Source organism: Grampus griseus (assembly GCF_964374135.1).
Source record: "Grampus griseus genome assembly, chromosome: 10".
Classification (NCBI taxonomy): Eukaryota; Metazoa; Chordata; class Mammalia; order Artiodactyla; family Delphinidae; genus Grampus; species Grampus griseus.
In genome coordinates this window covers 22,670,805-22,686,996 of record NC_139004.1, presented here as the reverse complement: position 1 = coordinate 22,686,996, position 16,192 = coordinate 22,670,805, and the positions used below count along the sequence as shown (strand labels likewise).

The 16,192-nt window shown below is 51.1% G+C and overlaps 1 protein-coding gene across 2 annotated transcripts; it reads right to left on the bottom strand.

Annotated features, from left to right (window-relative positions):
• Positions 1-248: 248 nt before the first annotated feature.
• On the bottom strand, positions 249-13,102 carry ABCF1 (ATP binding cassette subfamily F member 1). Of its 2 annotated transcripts, none has more exons than XM_082663821.1 (25): positions 12,988-13,102; positions 9,314-9,360; positions 9,019-9,114; positions 8,732-8,861; positions 8,544-8,581; positions 8,349-8,459; positions 7,655-7,729; positions 7,460-7,573; positions 6,396-6,500; positions 6,016-6,138; positions 5,537-5,637; positions 5,354-5,439; positions 4,902-5,041; positions 4,668-4,816; positions 4,289-4,372; positions 3,963-4,087; positions 3,660-3,772; positions 3,390-3,561; positions 3,214-3,288; positions 3,060-3,130; positions 1,801-1,833; positions 1,548-1,716; positions 1,286-1,350; positions 1,119-1,191; positions 249-973 (listed from the first exon to the last, which is right to left on the bottom strand). In XM_082663821.1, exons 1-25 carry the CDS (start codon positions 13,058-13,060, stop codon positions 807-809), a joined length of 2,535 nt encoding a protein of 844 aa, XP_082519947.1. In that variant the 5' UTR covers positions 13,061-13,102; the 3' UTR covers positions 249-806. The 2 variants fall into 2 exon arrangements, with proteins under 2 accessions (XP_082519947.1, XP_082519948.1); XM_082663822.1 differs by having other exon boundaries at positions 8,732-8,858.
• Between the last annotated feature and the right edge of the window lie 3,090 nt (positions 13,103-16,192).

The following is a 16,192-nucleotide window of genomic DNA, read 5'->3' as shown; positions in this document are numbered from 1 at the left end:
GAAACCCGAGTGTCCTAGTTGGAAGGGATGACTCACTTTCCTTTGTCCTTGTCGGAAGGGCTGTGGGAAGGGAGGGAGGCTCCTCAAACAGTGAGCACCACCTAAAGTGCGGTAAGACTGCAAGTTAGACCCACCTGTACTGGTGGGGAAGAGAGGATACTAACTGCTGCTAGTAAACTGAACAAAGCAAATCAAGAGTAAGAACAGTTCCAGCTCCCATGAAATCTCCAAACAGTGACAGGGCGGCGCAACTCCTTTCCTTTATTTCTTCCCCTTGTAAAGGGTGATTCGAGTTCAGCAGCATTCCTTTCCTGCCCCCAAGTCCCCAACCAGACTAGAGACTGCAGGCACCAAATCCTGGGTGACAGCACAGGCCTCAGAACTCTCCTCCAGCTCTGAGCTGCACCAGCTGTTTGTATCAGTTAGGTCAGCATCAAATCCACCAAAAAAAGCAGCACCACTCACAGAACAGGGCAGCAGCTGGGCCTGAAGCTTTGAGGCGGACCAGACGCAGGCTTCTGAGGACAGAGTCTCAGACAACTGGCCACATGAGCTTGGCTGGATGGAACCCCATAACAAAGGTCACCTCTGCTTGTACGGAGGGATTTCAAGAACAAGGCCAGCTCAGTTATCTGAAGAGAGCAATCAGACAAGTCTTTCAGAGAAGAGGAAGCAATCGAAGCGGTATCCTGGTCACATCAAGACCACACTCCGCCTTCATGTACCCGAGTAGCTACTGCGCCAGCTGCAGACCAGAGCAGACTTCCGAGTGGAGAGGAGACGAGGGGATGTCCAGGAAGCGAAGCTCACTCTCGGGGCCGGCTGACCATGACTTCCCCCAGGGCCTCCAACACCTCCCGCTTGTAGTCTTCGAAGTCGCCGTCGATCTGGCTAACACTCTGCTCCTCCACCACCCACAGCTGGCAGCTGGTTTCTGTGATAAGTCGGGCATCATGGCTGACGACGATCACAGCTTTGAAGAAAGATGGCAAGAATGGAGGGCAGGGAGGAAGGAGGAAGAGGGGGATCAGAACCTGAGAGGAGGGCGCCCAGCCGAAAGACACCACAGCCCGGTCCCCAAGGCGGGGAGGAGGAGGGCGCGTCCTGAGCTGACTCACCACCCTTGTATTCGTTGATGGCCTCCCCAAGAGCGTCGATAGACTCGATGTCCAGGTTATTGGTGGGCTCGTCCTATGGGGGAGGAGGCATCCCGTGACTGAGAGTTACGACTCTTACCTTTCCCTTCTGTCACCCTTGCCCCAGCCCTGCAGTCCAGCTCACTCACCAAGATGAGGACATCGGGCTCCCGACAGGACAGCTCTGCAAACACAACTCGGGCTTTCTGCCCACCTGTAGCAAAGGGAAAGGAGATCCACCACACCTTTCACCACCTGACATTTCTGCAGGTAAACCCTGAATGTGTGTGTGCGCGCGTGCGCACACGCGGTGAGGTCCCCCAAGTCCCAGTTCCTCTTTCCTCCTGCCTCTAGGGACAGTCTGCAGGTATGAAGGCTAAGGACGGGGACACCTGCCCTGGCCCCTGGTACCAGAGAGTTTGCAGATCTGGATGGTGTGGGCGTGACTCTCCAGGCCAAAGCGGCCCAGGCACTTGCGGGCATCCTGGTAGGGCAGGTTGAAGCCCCGCTGCAAGTACTCGGTGGGCGTCTCCTCCATGCGCAGCTGCTCTGCATACTGCTGGTTGAAGAAGCCAATTTTCTGCCCGAGAGAAGAGGGACGTGGTCGGTCAAAGTCATACTTCCTCTGTCAGCCTCTTACTCCCTGATTCCCAAAGCCACTTACCAGCCGGTGGTTCTTCCTCATTTCCCCACGAGTCTGCAAGGAAAAAGCAAGGGGGGAGCTAAGGGGAAGGGGAAAGGAGCTGCAGCTCCACACCCCAACTTTTCTGAAGGGGAGCTAAACACCAGAACCGGGCTGGAACAAGCCAGCATGAGAAAGGGAACACGGGCGTCTCCTGAACGTGACCAAGGCAGGCCCAGGAAATCAGAAGCAAGAGGAGAATGAAGGAGGGGGAGACAGAAAGCAGAGATTCAGAACCAGGAGCAGACTGACCACAAGTAAAGGACCCCCGTCCCCACCCCTGCCTTCCAGCAAGATGTTTTCAGGGTTCCACCTCAGATGGGGATTAAGAGACAGTTTGTGGGAGGATCTAGAACACCTTTCTGAAGATCTACTCTCTGTGGGTGTGAGGCAACGGGCCCTCTCAACACTTTCTTGGAGGGCAGACAGATGGCTACAACCCACCTAAGCACTACATAACGCCGCAAAAGTCCCCAAAACAATTCTAGGGAATTTATCCTAAGGAAAACTAAATTCATGAACAGGTATAATAAGACTATTTACTACAGGTTTGTCCTTTAGTGAAAAATCTAAACGACTGACATCAAATACACTACGGCAGATGCATACGAAGCGCACGCACACATAGGATTCCTGGCACGGGAAAACACTTGAGTACACGATCTGGAAAAAGCTGGCCACAGGACAACTCACACGATAGGCCACTTTCGTTAAAAAAAGTTCTATGCACGCTTGTAAAGGAAAAAAAGGAGAAAGCAATCCATTGAAATTAATACTGGTCACCTCTGGATTTTGCTCTGGCTTACGAAACTTCTTTTCTTTCCTTTTTTTCCCAGCTGTGCCGCGCAGCTTGAGGGATCTTAGTTCACGGACCAGAGACTGAACCCAGGTCCATGGCAATGAAAGCTCTGAGTCCTAACCACTGGACCACCAGGGAATTCCCTGGCCTGTGCAATTTCTAACCACTCTACAATGGGCATGTATTTCTTGCATAACCGAAACACATGGGGGGTGGGGAGGCATGCCCCTAGCCTGGCCCCACTTCTCCTGGCTCTTCTCCCCGCCTGATCTAAACCGTCCTCCTCTACAGCACCTCTCAAGGAAGCGCACCATCCATGACAAGTTCTGTATTTAACTCTCCACGGCACAGAGGGGCCCCCGACTGCAGCCTCTGGGGAACAGCCGTGTGCTCACGCTTCCGCTCGCTCGTCGCCGTCCCCCTTCCTGGCTCCCGGACTCACCGGCGTCAGCTTGCCTGTCAGCAGCAGCAGCAGGGTGCTCTTCCCCACACCGTTAGGGCCCACGATGCAGACTGCCAGAAGGAAGACAAAGGTCAAAGAGGCGAGGTCCCCAGAAACTCTCCCCGGGGCTCCTGAGCCTCCCCTGCCAACTCACTCCTTGAGTCCATGTCAATGCCAAAATCCAGATTCTTAAAGAGTGGTTTCTGCCCCTCATAGCCAAACGTCACACCTGAGAGACCAGGAAAAGAAGCACTTTATTTTCTCTTCAGAGTCCCCCGAGGGTGCCCCGAATGTCCTGGTGTGAGGGAAGGCACGGCCGCGGCAGCTCACCATGCAGGCCCAGCACCGGAGGGCTGAGCGGCGGCGGGTCAGGGAACGTGAAGCGCACGGTGTACTCCCTGGGCCGCTTCAGGAGCTCGGGGGCCTCCTGTGACTCCTCATCCTGGTTTTTCCTCCGGCACTTCTGCTGCTTTCGAGTCAGGGCTTCCTTTGTTTGCTTTTCCTGGGGAAGAAGGGGAAAGGGAGACACCCGCACCCTTTACAGAAGGCCTCAAAAGGCAGGCAGGGCCCGAGTCCTCCCAGGAAGACCCAGGTGCTCACCGCCTGCTTGGTGGACTTGCCGCCCGCCTTTAACTCCTTCAGCTTTTTCTCCTGCTTCTCATACTGCTTCAGCAGTTCCTTCTGTTTCTGCTGGTACATCTTCTTGAAGGTCACTGGGGCAAGAGAGGGGAATGGGCATCGATGGTTGTCCCTCTCCCCAGCAGGACGGGGGAGGATGGGGGCAGGCGTCGTTGTCTAGAATTCTGAAAGACTCAGAATTATCACCACAACCCTACAGGCCCTCCCTCCCAGGCCTTTCTCCAGGAACCACCCCTTTCCTTGCCCGCAAATGATCCTCCTTACTGTAATTGCCCCTGTAGTAATGGAGCCGCTGGGCATCAAGATGGATGATATCGGTACAGACGTCATCCAGGAAGCCCTGGTCATGAGAGACGATGAGCAGCGTCTTCCGCCAGCCTTGGAGGTAGCTGGGTTTTAGAGAAGAGCGTGGAAATGTCACAATGGCCAGGTTAGGGTGGAGTCAGGGGAAGCAGACAGAGCATGGGGGCAGGGAGTGAAAGAGGGGGGGCTGGAGTGAGAGGTGTCAAGGGCAGAGTGGAGACCAGCTAGAGGAAACGAGGGCAGAATGCGAACCAACGATGCAAAGGCTGTAATCAAGGGCTACTCACTTATTGAGCCAGATGACAGCGTTGAGGTCCAGGTGGTTGGTGGGCTCATCCAACATCAGCAGCGTGGGCTCCATGAATAGCGCCCTACAGGGCAGGGCAGCAGAATGCAGAGTCAGGGGGAGGAAGACCCTTGCTCAGAGAACCCAGAGAAGCCTCTGTAAGTGGAGCCTGAGACCATGAACACTCCTTCCCAACCTCTCCTTAGACAGTTCCCAGGCAGGAGACACAGACAGAATACACTCCCAGGTAGGGAGAAAAGACCCTGAGTCTGACAAGGCAGACAGGAAGGGAGGGAGAAGACGGCTCTGGAAGAACGGGGAGAAGGGGAAGAGCCCTGGTGGACGGAGGCTGGAAGGGAGGGTGGTGAGAGGGAGCCCACCTGGCGAGGGAGACGCGCATGCGCCAGCCCCCCGAGAACTTCTGTGTGGGTCGATTCTGCATCTCAGGGTCAAAGCCCAGACCGGCCAGGATCCGGCGGGCTTTGGCCTCTGCAGCTGCTGCCCCGGTAGCCCGCAATTCCTCATACACCTGGGAGGAGGGAGAAGAGGACACATGCTGCGAGGTCCCAGGAGCCCCCAGTCTTAGCCCGTGTCCCCTGCGCCATCTCCTCTACCTTCTCGAGCCTCTCAGCAGCCGCGTCATCGCCCTGCTCCAGCTGTCCCTGAAGCTGCCGCTCCTCTTCCAACAGCTTCAAGCGCTTGGTGTCGGCTCGGAGAACAGCCTGCACGGCCGGCGTCTCGTCGGCTACCACCTCTGGGGGCAGGGGAGAAGTCAGGGTGCCCCAAGGGCCAAGCCTCCTATTCCCTCTTCCCTATAGCTGTTTCTGGTTTGCCTGACCCTGCCCAGCTCTTTGTACTTGTTCCAAACAAAATACTCTCCAGTCTCTCATCTCTTCTCCCCCTTCTTTAGTACCATTTCCCAGTCCCCAGTCTCCCCACATAACCCTTCCAGCTCTACAACGACGGTTTCTTCTATTCTTGGTTGGCTCCTGTACCCCAGGGCGGCCCCCCTCAGGCCCCTCGGTTTCACCTCCCCGTCAAGCCCCTCTCCCACCAGCGGCCTCACCCTGTTCACAAAGCAGCACGTCGATGTTGGGAGGGATGCTCAGGGCTCGGTTGGCGATGTGCTTGAGGAGAGTGGTCTTGCCCTTGCTGGGGGATGAGAGCTTTTAGGACCAGGCTGCCTCAGAGAAGTCTCTTCTCCTTCCAGCCCCGCCCCTCTCACAGCTCCAGCCCCTCCTCTCCTCACCCATTGGGTCCTACCAGCCCATAGCGGCGGCTGGCGACAATGTACAGGTCTGCGTTGACAAACAGCTCCTTGCCGTGGGCGGAGATGCTGAACTTCTCCAGCTGCAGGTGTCAGGGAAGGAGCGAGCACATGAGAACTCTCCCTTCCAGACAGCAGCTGCAGCTTTCTCTCTGCAGGGAAGCCCCCTCTTCTCACCACACCGGCCCCTTCCCCAACCACTGCCTCTAACTGGAGTCTCCAAATCCTAAGCGCGGCCAGCCTGTCCCGCCTTGCTTCCCTCCGAGGGTGGACCCTTATGCTGGCTCTTCTATCTTCTCACTCAACTTGGCAGAACTCAAGGTGTAGAGAACGGCTCCGAGCTTTCTTCCCAATGGACTTCCCATTCATACCCACTTCCTAGGCTGCCGTGGCCACTCAGGGGAAGGTGAGAAGTGGCATGTCCCTGGGTAAGCTGGTAGAGAGGCCCCCTCAGACCTTACCTTGATGTCAGATGCGTTTTCTAACATGGCCTGGCGGGAAGACACCTCTGCTTGCGACACGGAGAAGTCATTTTCAGCAGCACTGGCTGCTTTTAATGAAGCCACCTGGCGCTCATACTCCATCTGAGAAGGAAGGAAAAATCACATTTGAGGCTATTGCCTGCCACTTTCCCATCACCACAAGACAGCCCCACATCACCAGACACCGAGACAAGGCTCACAGAGAGCAATTATTTCCTTACTCCAACTGTTCTACCTGACAGAGCACCCAAAGCCCTCCTTCTTGTCCCCTAATTCACGTGTCCCCTACTTGAAGCGTTAAGGAAAAAAAAAAAAATCAGGTTCTCCCACCTTTGACCACCAAGAACCCAAGGTTTTACCTGTTTCTTCAGCTTCTTCTTCTCCTTCTTACTAAGGTGAGCAAAGGGACCATCAGCCTTGGACTCCCCTTCCTCCTCCTCCTCCTCTCCTTCTTCCTCTGAGCCCTGTGAGAACCAGGGCATAGTAAAAACAAGGGACCCCTTCTAGAACTCAGACTTCACATCACGTACCCCCAGTTCCACAGTCAGCTCTGTCTCTCTCCACCAGGGTCCTGAAATACACCGGTGGATCCGCTCCCATTCTCATACCCGCCCTGCTCTCCTTGCAGCTCTGTATCCATTTTTGCCACCAGGAATAGTATGAGTATTTATGTATGAAATGTAATAATGTACGTGTATCTGTAACTATGTACTGTAACTATGCAACTGCCAATACAGTGTAATTGAGGGTTATATGAGGTTCTTTTTCTCATGTATCAGTGGCCTACACATTAACATGCAGGGGAAAGGTCTAGAAGCCCTAGCATACAGTCACTGAGAAATCCAGCAAAATCAGAACTAGCAACTGCTAACAGTACGAGGGAGCTCAGAGATCACTAGATCACACAGATGAGGAAACTGAGACCCAAGGAGATGGAAAAATGTACTCAAGGTCACACAGTGAGTGGTGGCAAAAGCCAGAGCTCAGACTGACTGAGGCTAACGCCCGCAGCATTTCCTCTCTGGGTCAGGAGTTGCCAGTGATGGCCCTTGAGCTAAGAACGGTTTTTACACTTTCAAGGAATTTTTCCAAAAATAGAAAAGAAGAAGAATATGCATCAGAGATTGTATATGGCCTGCAAAGCCAAAAATATTTATTATGTGTCCCTTTACAGAAGTTTGCCTGGGACTTCCTTGGTGGTCCAGTGGTTAGGACTCCACGGTTTCAGTGCCATGGGCCCGGGTTCAATCCTTGGTTGGGGAACTAAGATCCCGCAAGCCACGTGGCAGGGACAAAAAAAAAAAAAAAAAAGTTGCCAACTCCTGCTCTGGAGAGTAAGAGCACCCCCAGATCCTGCCCCCTGCCCAAGGGCCACAGAGTCCTAGTCCTTCAGCCCACCTTCCCCCAACACCAAAATACAAACCTGCTCTGCCTTCTTGGCCTTCTCCTTCCCTTGCTTGGGTGGTTCCTCTTCTTTTGTTATTTCCTCTTCATTCTCCTCCTCGTCATTGTCCAGAGCAGCAAATTTATTTTGAGGCTACCGGGGAAAAGACAGCAAGTTTGATGAAATGCTCTAATTCCTGAGACCCAGCCCCTCCTCCTGCCTATACTCCCTCACCTTGGCCTTCCCCTTTGACTTCTCCTCCTTTCCCTTTTTGCCCTTGAGCCCTGGCTGTTGTTCCTGAGATACAGCCTGGAGAAGACACACAGACACACACAAATTAATTTACTATATTGTAGCTTAACGAGCGTTTCTAGGGGGTCTAGGAGTGGCAGTTAACTATACTGAGTCTGCCAGGGAGAAAATGAGACCCAGCAAAACCCTAGTCTCCGGCTAAGGGACTGTGACACAGGCAAGTGAGCCACGTGGGTGAGATGGCCCTAGCACTGGAGGGCTTCCTCAAGAGGACACATCTCGAGACGAGGTAATGGATGTGGGCTTAGTGAAGGTGCTCTAGAAAGAGGGAAGAGAAGGCATAAAGAACAAAGGTTTCAACACACAGTCAAGCCAAGATGTGATCACGCTAATCTGAAAGGTATACATGGAGAAGTCCCAAGTAACCCTGCAGAGGGGTCCAAGTGGAAGGGCAAAGACCCAAAGGCCTTTGTTTTATATTTGGAGTTTGAAAGCAACAGGATCACTGTAAATTTCCGAGTGATGAAGAGTATTTTAAAAAGCTGACTCTGACAGTGTAAGCAAGACTGGCCTAGAAGAGCTAGCTGAAAAGTAAGAAAAGAAGCCGGGAAATTACCACACTGTGGCCAGAGGTGCTACACGGGGTGGGAGTGACTGGTAGAGCCACCACTATCACCTTATTGATCCGATTTTTCTCTGGCTTGGCTGGCTTAGGAGGATGTTTTTCTTCCTCCTCCTCTTCTTCCTCACTCTGATCCTGAATCAGGGCTGCAAAAACATTACCACCCTGGAGAATGAAAGGGCCAGAGAAGTCAGCGGGATGGTCAAGGCTGCACCCCTGGGGTCTCTGTCTACCACACAGATGGCTTACCTTGGTTTTCTTCCCTCCTCGGGGTACTGGGGCAGGTACTGAAATGACAAGGGGAGAAGGTGAGACAGGAAAGGAGAATTACGATGTCCTGCTCCTTAATCTAATCCAACTCCACAAGCAAGGAACGCAGCTCCTGACTCTTCATGACTAAAGAGTTCCAGGTGCCCATTTCCCCTCGGGACATTTACCCTCATCCTCCTCATCACTGGCCGGCACTGAGAGCTTCTTAAGACGCTCCATGAGCTCCTTCTCCTCTCCGTCATCATCCACATCCTTTTTCCGACGGCTTTTTCGAGCATCTCGCTTCTTTTTTTGCTGCTGAAAGCCAAACAGTGAGAGAATGAAGCCCAGGCCGCTGATGTATCCCTGCTCCCGAGAGAGCTCCCCGTCAGCTGAGTGAACCAGTGTGGGCTGCAGAGGGGCTGGCGGACCCATGGATGCCTCCATGTAGTGGTGGGTCCCCTGACACCTGTACCTGCTGCTGCTGCTGCTGCTGTTGCTGCTCCTTCTCCTTGAGCACTTTCTTTTCTTCCCCAGCTTGTCTGTCTTCTACTGCCAGCTCTTCGAAGAACTATAACGGGAGTTAAGATCCAGGTAAACATGGCTCAGAAACCAACCAAGCCCTTCACCACCACACACGAGCCCAGGGACCTTCCACTCCATCCCACCTTGCTCCCTCTCCTGACAAGACCTCTTCCCCTCCCTTGGGCCACCACCGCCTTCAAAGGGCCACCTTCTGCTCAGAAACACCCACAGTCCCCTCTCCTCACCGTCTTTTTGGTCTTCCTGTCCTTCTTCCCTTTCTTCACCACTTTGTCTAGAAGGTTAAGCAGACATTGTGAATGATGATTTGCAAATTCCAAAGCACTCTGATCTCTCCTGCCAAGCTCTCAGTGGTCCCCACCCTATTTACTGTTTTCCTAGCTCAACTACCGCTCCCTAGACATTGGCCACAGACACAAGACACTTGCAACCAGACAGACAATGGTGGCTGGTCTAGGGTAGCAGTGGGAGGCAGAGAAGGAGAATCCACAGGGTGATGGCAGAGGTGAGGAGTAAGAGTATTCAGAGATGACTGCAATGTTTTTAGCTGGCAAAATTAGCTGGGTTAGTGGTACCATTGATTATCGCAGGATATACTGGAAGAGAAGGACCCCTTTCCCCACTCCTACCACCCATGTGGGAGAAAGGTAGGACAAAAATATGAATTCAGTTGGGGATATGTCATTTTTGGAACCTGCAGGCCACGGAAACAGCCATCTAGTAAGTCAACAAGAACCTGGGTCTATGCCGCACCTGCTCCACTAGCACTTCTAGCACAAGTCACTAGCTGTGATTGTACTTAATTGGGCATCAGTCCTTCATCCTAGAGAGCGACCTGAGACTACTTAGCTCGTGTTCCCAGGAAGCAAAGTGGGAAGTCGATAAAAGTTTACTGACTGAACAAATTCCAGCTTCTCCTTTCTGTCCATTCCCATTATCCTGAAGGCAGGGGACTAGGTCTAACTCCCTCCCACATCAGACTGGGAGGCAGCCAGCAGCCTCATGACTTCCCTCCACGCCCAGGCCTGTCCACTATCACATTCGTCTCCCAACCATCCCATCCACCCACTGCTACCCAATTCTATCCAAAAGCACTCCTGCAATCACTTGGGTTTTTTTTCCCCAAAAAACCCCAAAACAAAGGCTTTCTGCTATCTACCACACTGAGTATTCTCACACCAGATTTCCACCTAGTCCATAGTAATCATTTATTCAGATACTGAGCATCTACAGTGTCAAAAACTGGAGATAATAAAGGACAATCGCTATAACTTAGGACCTCACAGACTAAAAGGGTGCATCCTATCTTGTCTGCTATCTCTGTTTCCCTAACCATACCCGTGTTCTGGACACTGGCTTCTCCCCGCTCCTTGGTTAACTCCCAGGCACGCTTATGCCTGTCTTTGCTTAATCTGTGACCTCCATCCTGAACACATTTCAAAATCTGATCCCCATATTGGGTGACTAGCGTGATGGAACTGAAAAGATGTGCAGGAGAAGATAATGAAAGGTTTTATAAGCTATTCCACAGAGTCTAACCCTAAAGCCATTAAGAAGGAGGATCCACTGCAGTACATGAGAAGGAATGACATGATCAGCTCACCCTAACAACACAGACTGACTTAGACACTAAGTATCTCCAAGGACTAACACAACCACACCTCCTGACCGTAGGGAGAGAAGCCTGTGCACAGGTTCAGGCGTGAGAAAGTATTATCAGCAAGGAACAGGAAAAGGCTAAGTGTGGCTAAAGCTATGCTGTATCCTCCACATCTCCCCCTCTAATGGCTCCTCCCTAAGTACATCACTGAAGTGACTCCTAATTTCAAAGCCAAGTAAAGCACTTTCCGTAACCTTACAATCTCCTCCCCCAATTACTGTTTCTATCCCGTCTTCATTGAGTCTCAGTGCAGTCTACGCTAGCTCCACCTCCTCATCTCCCGTTCCTTTTTGAATATACTGCAACCTGATTCAGCTGTCATCTTCTAATGAATACTACTTTTCTCAGAGTTGTCACTGTCCCCTTAGTTGTTCAACCCGAAAAGGTTTCTTTGTAGTCCTTATTTTGCGTGATTACTTGGCAACATTCCATGCTACCTACCTCCTCATGCTTTTAATTCTCCTTTCCTGTTGTTACTTAGCGTCAGGGATCCTGCTGCTGCTGGTCTGCCTCTAGTTTCTCTGGCTGCTCTCCTTTCTCGGTCTCATCTCCTCAGCCTCCTTCTCCACCTTACTTCCCTTAATCTTTTGGGTTCCCACCTTCTACGTCTTTTCGCTTCAATCTGCATACACTCTCTAGGGGATGCCCCGTACAACTACACTCACCTGTGGCTTTACTCCTAGTCCAGAGCTCTCTCCACAGCCACCGAACAAACTCTCTCCTTGCCATCTCCTCTTAAAATTCCCCAGAAATCTCCAACTCAGCATTCAAAAGCTGACCTTACCTCTTCCCGCTCCCCACTCTACAGCCCACTACTGCTTTCAATAAATAGCCTACTAACCGCTGCAGTATTCAAGTGAGTGTCAGCCTTAATTCTTCTCCCTTGATTTAGCTGGTTCCCAGTTCCAGTCAATGCCCTGGCTTACTCTCTTACCACTTCTCACCTGGCTCATTACCAGAGCCTCCTAAATGGTCTCCCTCCCTCCAACCATTCCTTATGCACTTCAATGGGTCCTCCTTCTTAATGTTTTTAGGACTAAGTTCCTTGGAGTAGTGTATAACACCTTTCATTATCTGTCTCCCACACGTCTTTCCAACCCCATCACACTAGTCACACAATACTGGGAACCAGCCAGGCTCAACGACACCTCTACCTCTGCACTAACTGCGCCCTCTGCTTGCTTAGGATGTTCTTCCCCTTGCTAACTCACACTGATCCTTCAAGAACGAACTCGGCTATCACATATTCCTGGGAGGCTTTGCTGACACTCCCGCCCTGTCTGATAGATGTTGCCCCTCTCTTTTCTAGTCTCAACACATTCATCACACTCTGTCAGCCTCTGTCTGATTAATGCTCTGTCCCCACCACTAGACTTGCCCCTTCTCGATAGGCAAGGCTTATCTTTCATCCCTACACCTCCAGTTCTTCTGCACAGCACCAGGTACAAAGTAGGCATCCAATAAATGCCTGTAAAATTAGTCACTGTATACCTACTATAATTATTTTCATTCATTTTTATCTCCCTCTTGAAGTACCTTCAAGCCTGGTAGGATGTCTTCGTATTTTTTTCTCCCCTCCCCAAAGCACAGCATTTACACTGCATAATTAAAAACAGGTGCTCCATAAACATCCGCTGCTTTTAAGTAAACCTTAATCCTCCATTCCAACACCCAGTGTCTATGCTCTTGCTCCAGCTGAGTCAGAAAGGTGTCTTACGAAAGAGCGCAAGGAGTCATCCTTTCTTAAGAAGCAGGTGGGATGATGGTTTCCACGGGTGAGTGTGAGAATGTGTGTGTGTTTGTGTGCGCGCGCGCACGAGAGAGAGAGAGAGAGAGAGAGAGAGAGAGAGAGAGAGAGAGAGAGAGAAGGTCGAGGCACAACTTATATCAATATGTAAGTGCCGGATGTGGAATACCGTGTGGTGGGGAAGATGTCCAAATGAGAAGAAATCAGGACTTTCTCAGTTCTCCCCATCTCTCCCTCGGTACCATACGCTCTTCCTCGTCTCTTTCCCAGTCTTACTGAAGTTCCTGCGTGACACCCCGGCACCTCTACTTTCGCCGGCACCCCAAAAGCCCTCCTGCCAGGGCAAACTCTTCCCGGCCCCACTGAACGCATGCGCAGTAGCCCTCGCACGGCCCGGTCAGTCTCGCGCCCCGTGACTCTCTCCTAAGACACGCACACACGTCTCTCTCTTCTTCTCTTGCCTATCTCCTTCCCTCCCTGCCTACCAGCCTCACCTGTGGGGCTCGTGGTCTCTCCGTCCCCGATCCACTCGGGCTCCGGCGGCTGCTGCTTGGGTCCCTTCGGCATCGCGATGGCAGTTACTGCAGTCTTGTCGGCGCCGGGCGCTATTTCCGGTTCCGGCAGCTTGGGGCCCGGAACGAGGCGGGCTCTCTACGTCTGCGCTGTCGACCCCGCCCCCGGACGGCCCACGAGCGCCGCGCCATCATCTCCGGGGAGAGCTTGCGGCGGGGGTTCGCCCACTCGGGTCGCGACAGCAAGTTTATGACGGTTGGGGAACCGCAATGCAGTGACTCCGGGGCGCCGCGTGACTAAGGACTGAACATAATTTCCGACTAGTATGAAAGAGTAAAGTCATGTTTTCTCTTTTCTTTTTTTAAGAAACTGAATGCAACCTTGTACCAGCCCCGTAACGTCTGGTTAGGAGCAGGAGGGCGCAGTCCACCGACTCAGGAAGAGGCCTTGTCGGTCAAGTGTTGAGATGTGTCACAAAATCCCGAGGTGTAGAGGTGTAAACGAGGAGGAACTCTAGCCTAACAAACAGAAATCACGGTGCGGTGGAGCTTCAGTTCACCGTTTTTTTTTCTTTTTTGGTAACAGCTTTTCTGAGGTGTAATTGAGTTACCATAAACTGCGTATACAGTAGACAGCCAATAAACTGCAAAGTGTACACTTTGATAAGTTTTGACATGTACACACCGGTTAAATCACCACCACAGTCAATATTTGGGTCACTTCTTTTGTGTGTGACTCTTGGATTCATTGGAACTTCCTGACTTTTTTTTTTTAAATAAATTTGTTTTTACTTTTGGCTGTGTTGGGTCGTTGTTTCGGTGTGCGGGCTTCTCATCGCAGTGGCTTCCCTTGTTGCAGAGCATGTGGGCTCTAGGCGCACGGGCTTAGTTGCTCTGCGGCATGTGGGATCTTCCCGGACCAGGGATTGAACCCGTGTCCCCTGCATTAGCAGGCAGATTCTCAACCACTGCGCCACCAGGGAAGTCCGGCCTTTGTGTTTTTAAGAGCTGGGCTGGCCCTCACATCTAGGCCATGGTGTTCTCACATTGAACATAACCTCAGAACACCCATGCCAGACAAGGCCAATCTGTGACTGTGATGAAGTAAGACAGAGTCTATAATCTTGTGTAAGTGCAGACAAAACAAGGTTACTATGCAAACCATAAATTCTGAACAGGTCCCTCTCAGCTAAAATGAGTAGTGGCTGCTTTTTTGCCAGTTACAGCTTCAGCCATGTTTCATTTCTCCCCCGAGAGGAGACTCTGTTATCTGTGGGTTCCACATATTCGGATTCAACCAACCTAGTATCAAAATATTAGGGGAAAAAAGAAATTCCAGGAAATTCCGAAAAGCAAATCTAAATTTGCTGCATACCAGCTAGTACTTACATAGCATTTACATTGTATTTATAACTATTTACATGGCACTCACATTGCATTCAGTATTATAAGTCATCTAGAGATGACAAAGTATAGGAGAGGATGTGTGCAGGTTATACGCAGATATTATGCCATCGTATACAAGGGACTTGAGCATCCTTGGATTTTGGCACATGAGGGGGTCCTGGAACCAATTCCCCATAGATGCCGAGGGATGACTGTATTAAAATGTGAAATGATACAATTGCTCCCACTTCCTGGGAGCACTCAATCTAGATTCCCCACTTCCTTGAATCTTCCCCCAAATCACAACACTAAACCCTAACACAAACACAAATCCTAATCACTCCTAACCCTCTCCTAGTGAGATCTCTGCAGGTGATAAACCCAACTTTGTTTAACTAGAGGTGGTTCCTGTGTGGTCTTTGGCTGGAGGGCACTGACACTTGACTGTCTTATTCTCTACTTCATGTCCAAATTCTAGCAGGGAGGCACTGGTAGAGGATGTTCATCCTCCTCTAATGTTTTTACCTGCTGAAGGGCCAAGAGTTTGCTTAGTACGTGGCTGCCTGAATAAAGAGTACTTTTCAAGCCTCACTGGGGCCAAGGATTGGCCACAGGACTAAGTTATGGCCAGTGATGTGTAAGTTAAAGAGGGTATGTTAGCTTGGAGGTAATTTCCTCTGCGCTTCCTCCGTCCTGAGGCTTGGAGCATGGATAAGTGAGCTAGAGTTTCACTGCAGACTGTGAATAGGAGGGTCTGGCCCCAAGAATCATGGAGCTGAGAGCTAGGGGGGAGCAGGGGTTCTGAACACCTGAGGACCTTGTGGTGGCATGATTGTCACACATGCCTTGTACTACACTTCTTGACTTGTGAGAGAAATAAACTTCTATCTTGCTTTAAGACTAATTTTGGTTTGTTACAACTGAACTTAAAACTCATAACTGGGTCATAATAGGTGCTTAATATTTAGAGTGAAGGAATGTGTCCACGCTCATAGCTTCAACCACTACCTATATGCAAGTAACTCAGATTTATGTCTCTAGTTTTAATCTGAGTACCAAATCTGTATATCCAGCTACTTACTTTCTCTCTCTCCTTGGATGTCTTAAAAGATGCAACCATTCCAAAAGCAAATTAGTGGCATTCTGCCTGTTTTCTTCTAATACCTTTTCAAACAGCACTTGGTTATGTGAGCCAGAACGACCTGACCCTGGGAAACCTAAAATACTTCCATTTTGGTCTATTTCCAAATGTTCACGTTTCTTCCACTCCGCTACCCAAGTCTATACCACCACCAACTCCCTCGGACTGCTCAAGTAACTTGCTAATGCCACTTCCAAGCCTGGCCAGCTCCATACAGAGGTCATCTCTTTGAAAAACCTATCTAATCTATGATACCCACCTGCCTAAAATTCTTCAAAGGCTTCTGTCTTAAGACCCAAATCCTCATGTTCTGCAAGGCCCTGAGTCGTCTAGCTCCTTTTCCTTCTCCTCTCCTCTCACTCTTCCCATCTCCTCCTAGCAACACCTTTGCCTGGACTCTGCTCTCCCACCTCACCTCCTGCTTGTGCTCAGAGCTTGTCTCACCTGCCATCTCCCCAGACTCCGTTTATTACATGCTCCCCCACCACGCCTTTTTTTTTAAAATATAAATGTATTTATTTTTTATTTATCTTTGGCTGCATTGGGTCTCTGTTGCTGCGCGCAGGCTTTCTCTAGTTGCTGCGAGCTGGGGCTTCTCACTGTGGTGGCTTCTCTTGTTTCAGGGCACAGGCTCTAGGCGTGCAGGCTCGCTAGTTGTGG

Bases quoted from the DNA above. Each gene is read 5' to 3' on its own strand.
- ABCF1 (XM_082663821.1), bottom strand. From the start codon at position 13,060: ATGCCGAAGGGACCCAAGCAGCAGCCGCCGGAGCCCGAGTGGATCGGG. The intron at 4,373-4,667 runs GTGGGCTCCCTC...CCTGCCCTGTAG, and splicing joins ATGCGCGTCTCCCTCGCCAG to GGCGCTATTCATGGAGCCCA. The intron at 3,131-3,213 runs GTGAGTTGGCAG...TCCTTCTGGCAG, and splicing joins CATTGACATGGACTCAAGGA to TCTGCATCGTGGGCCCTAAC.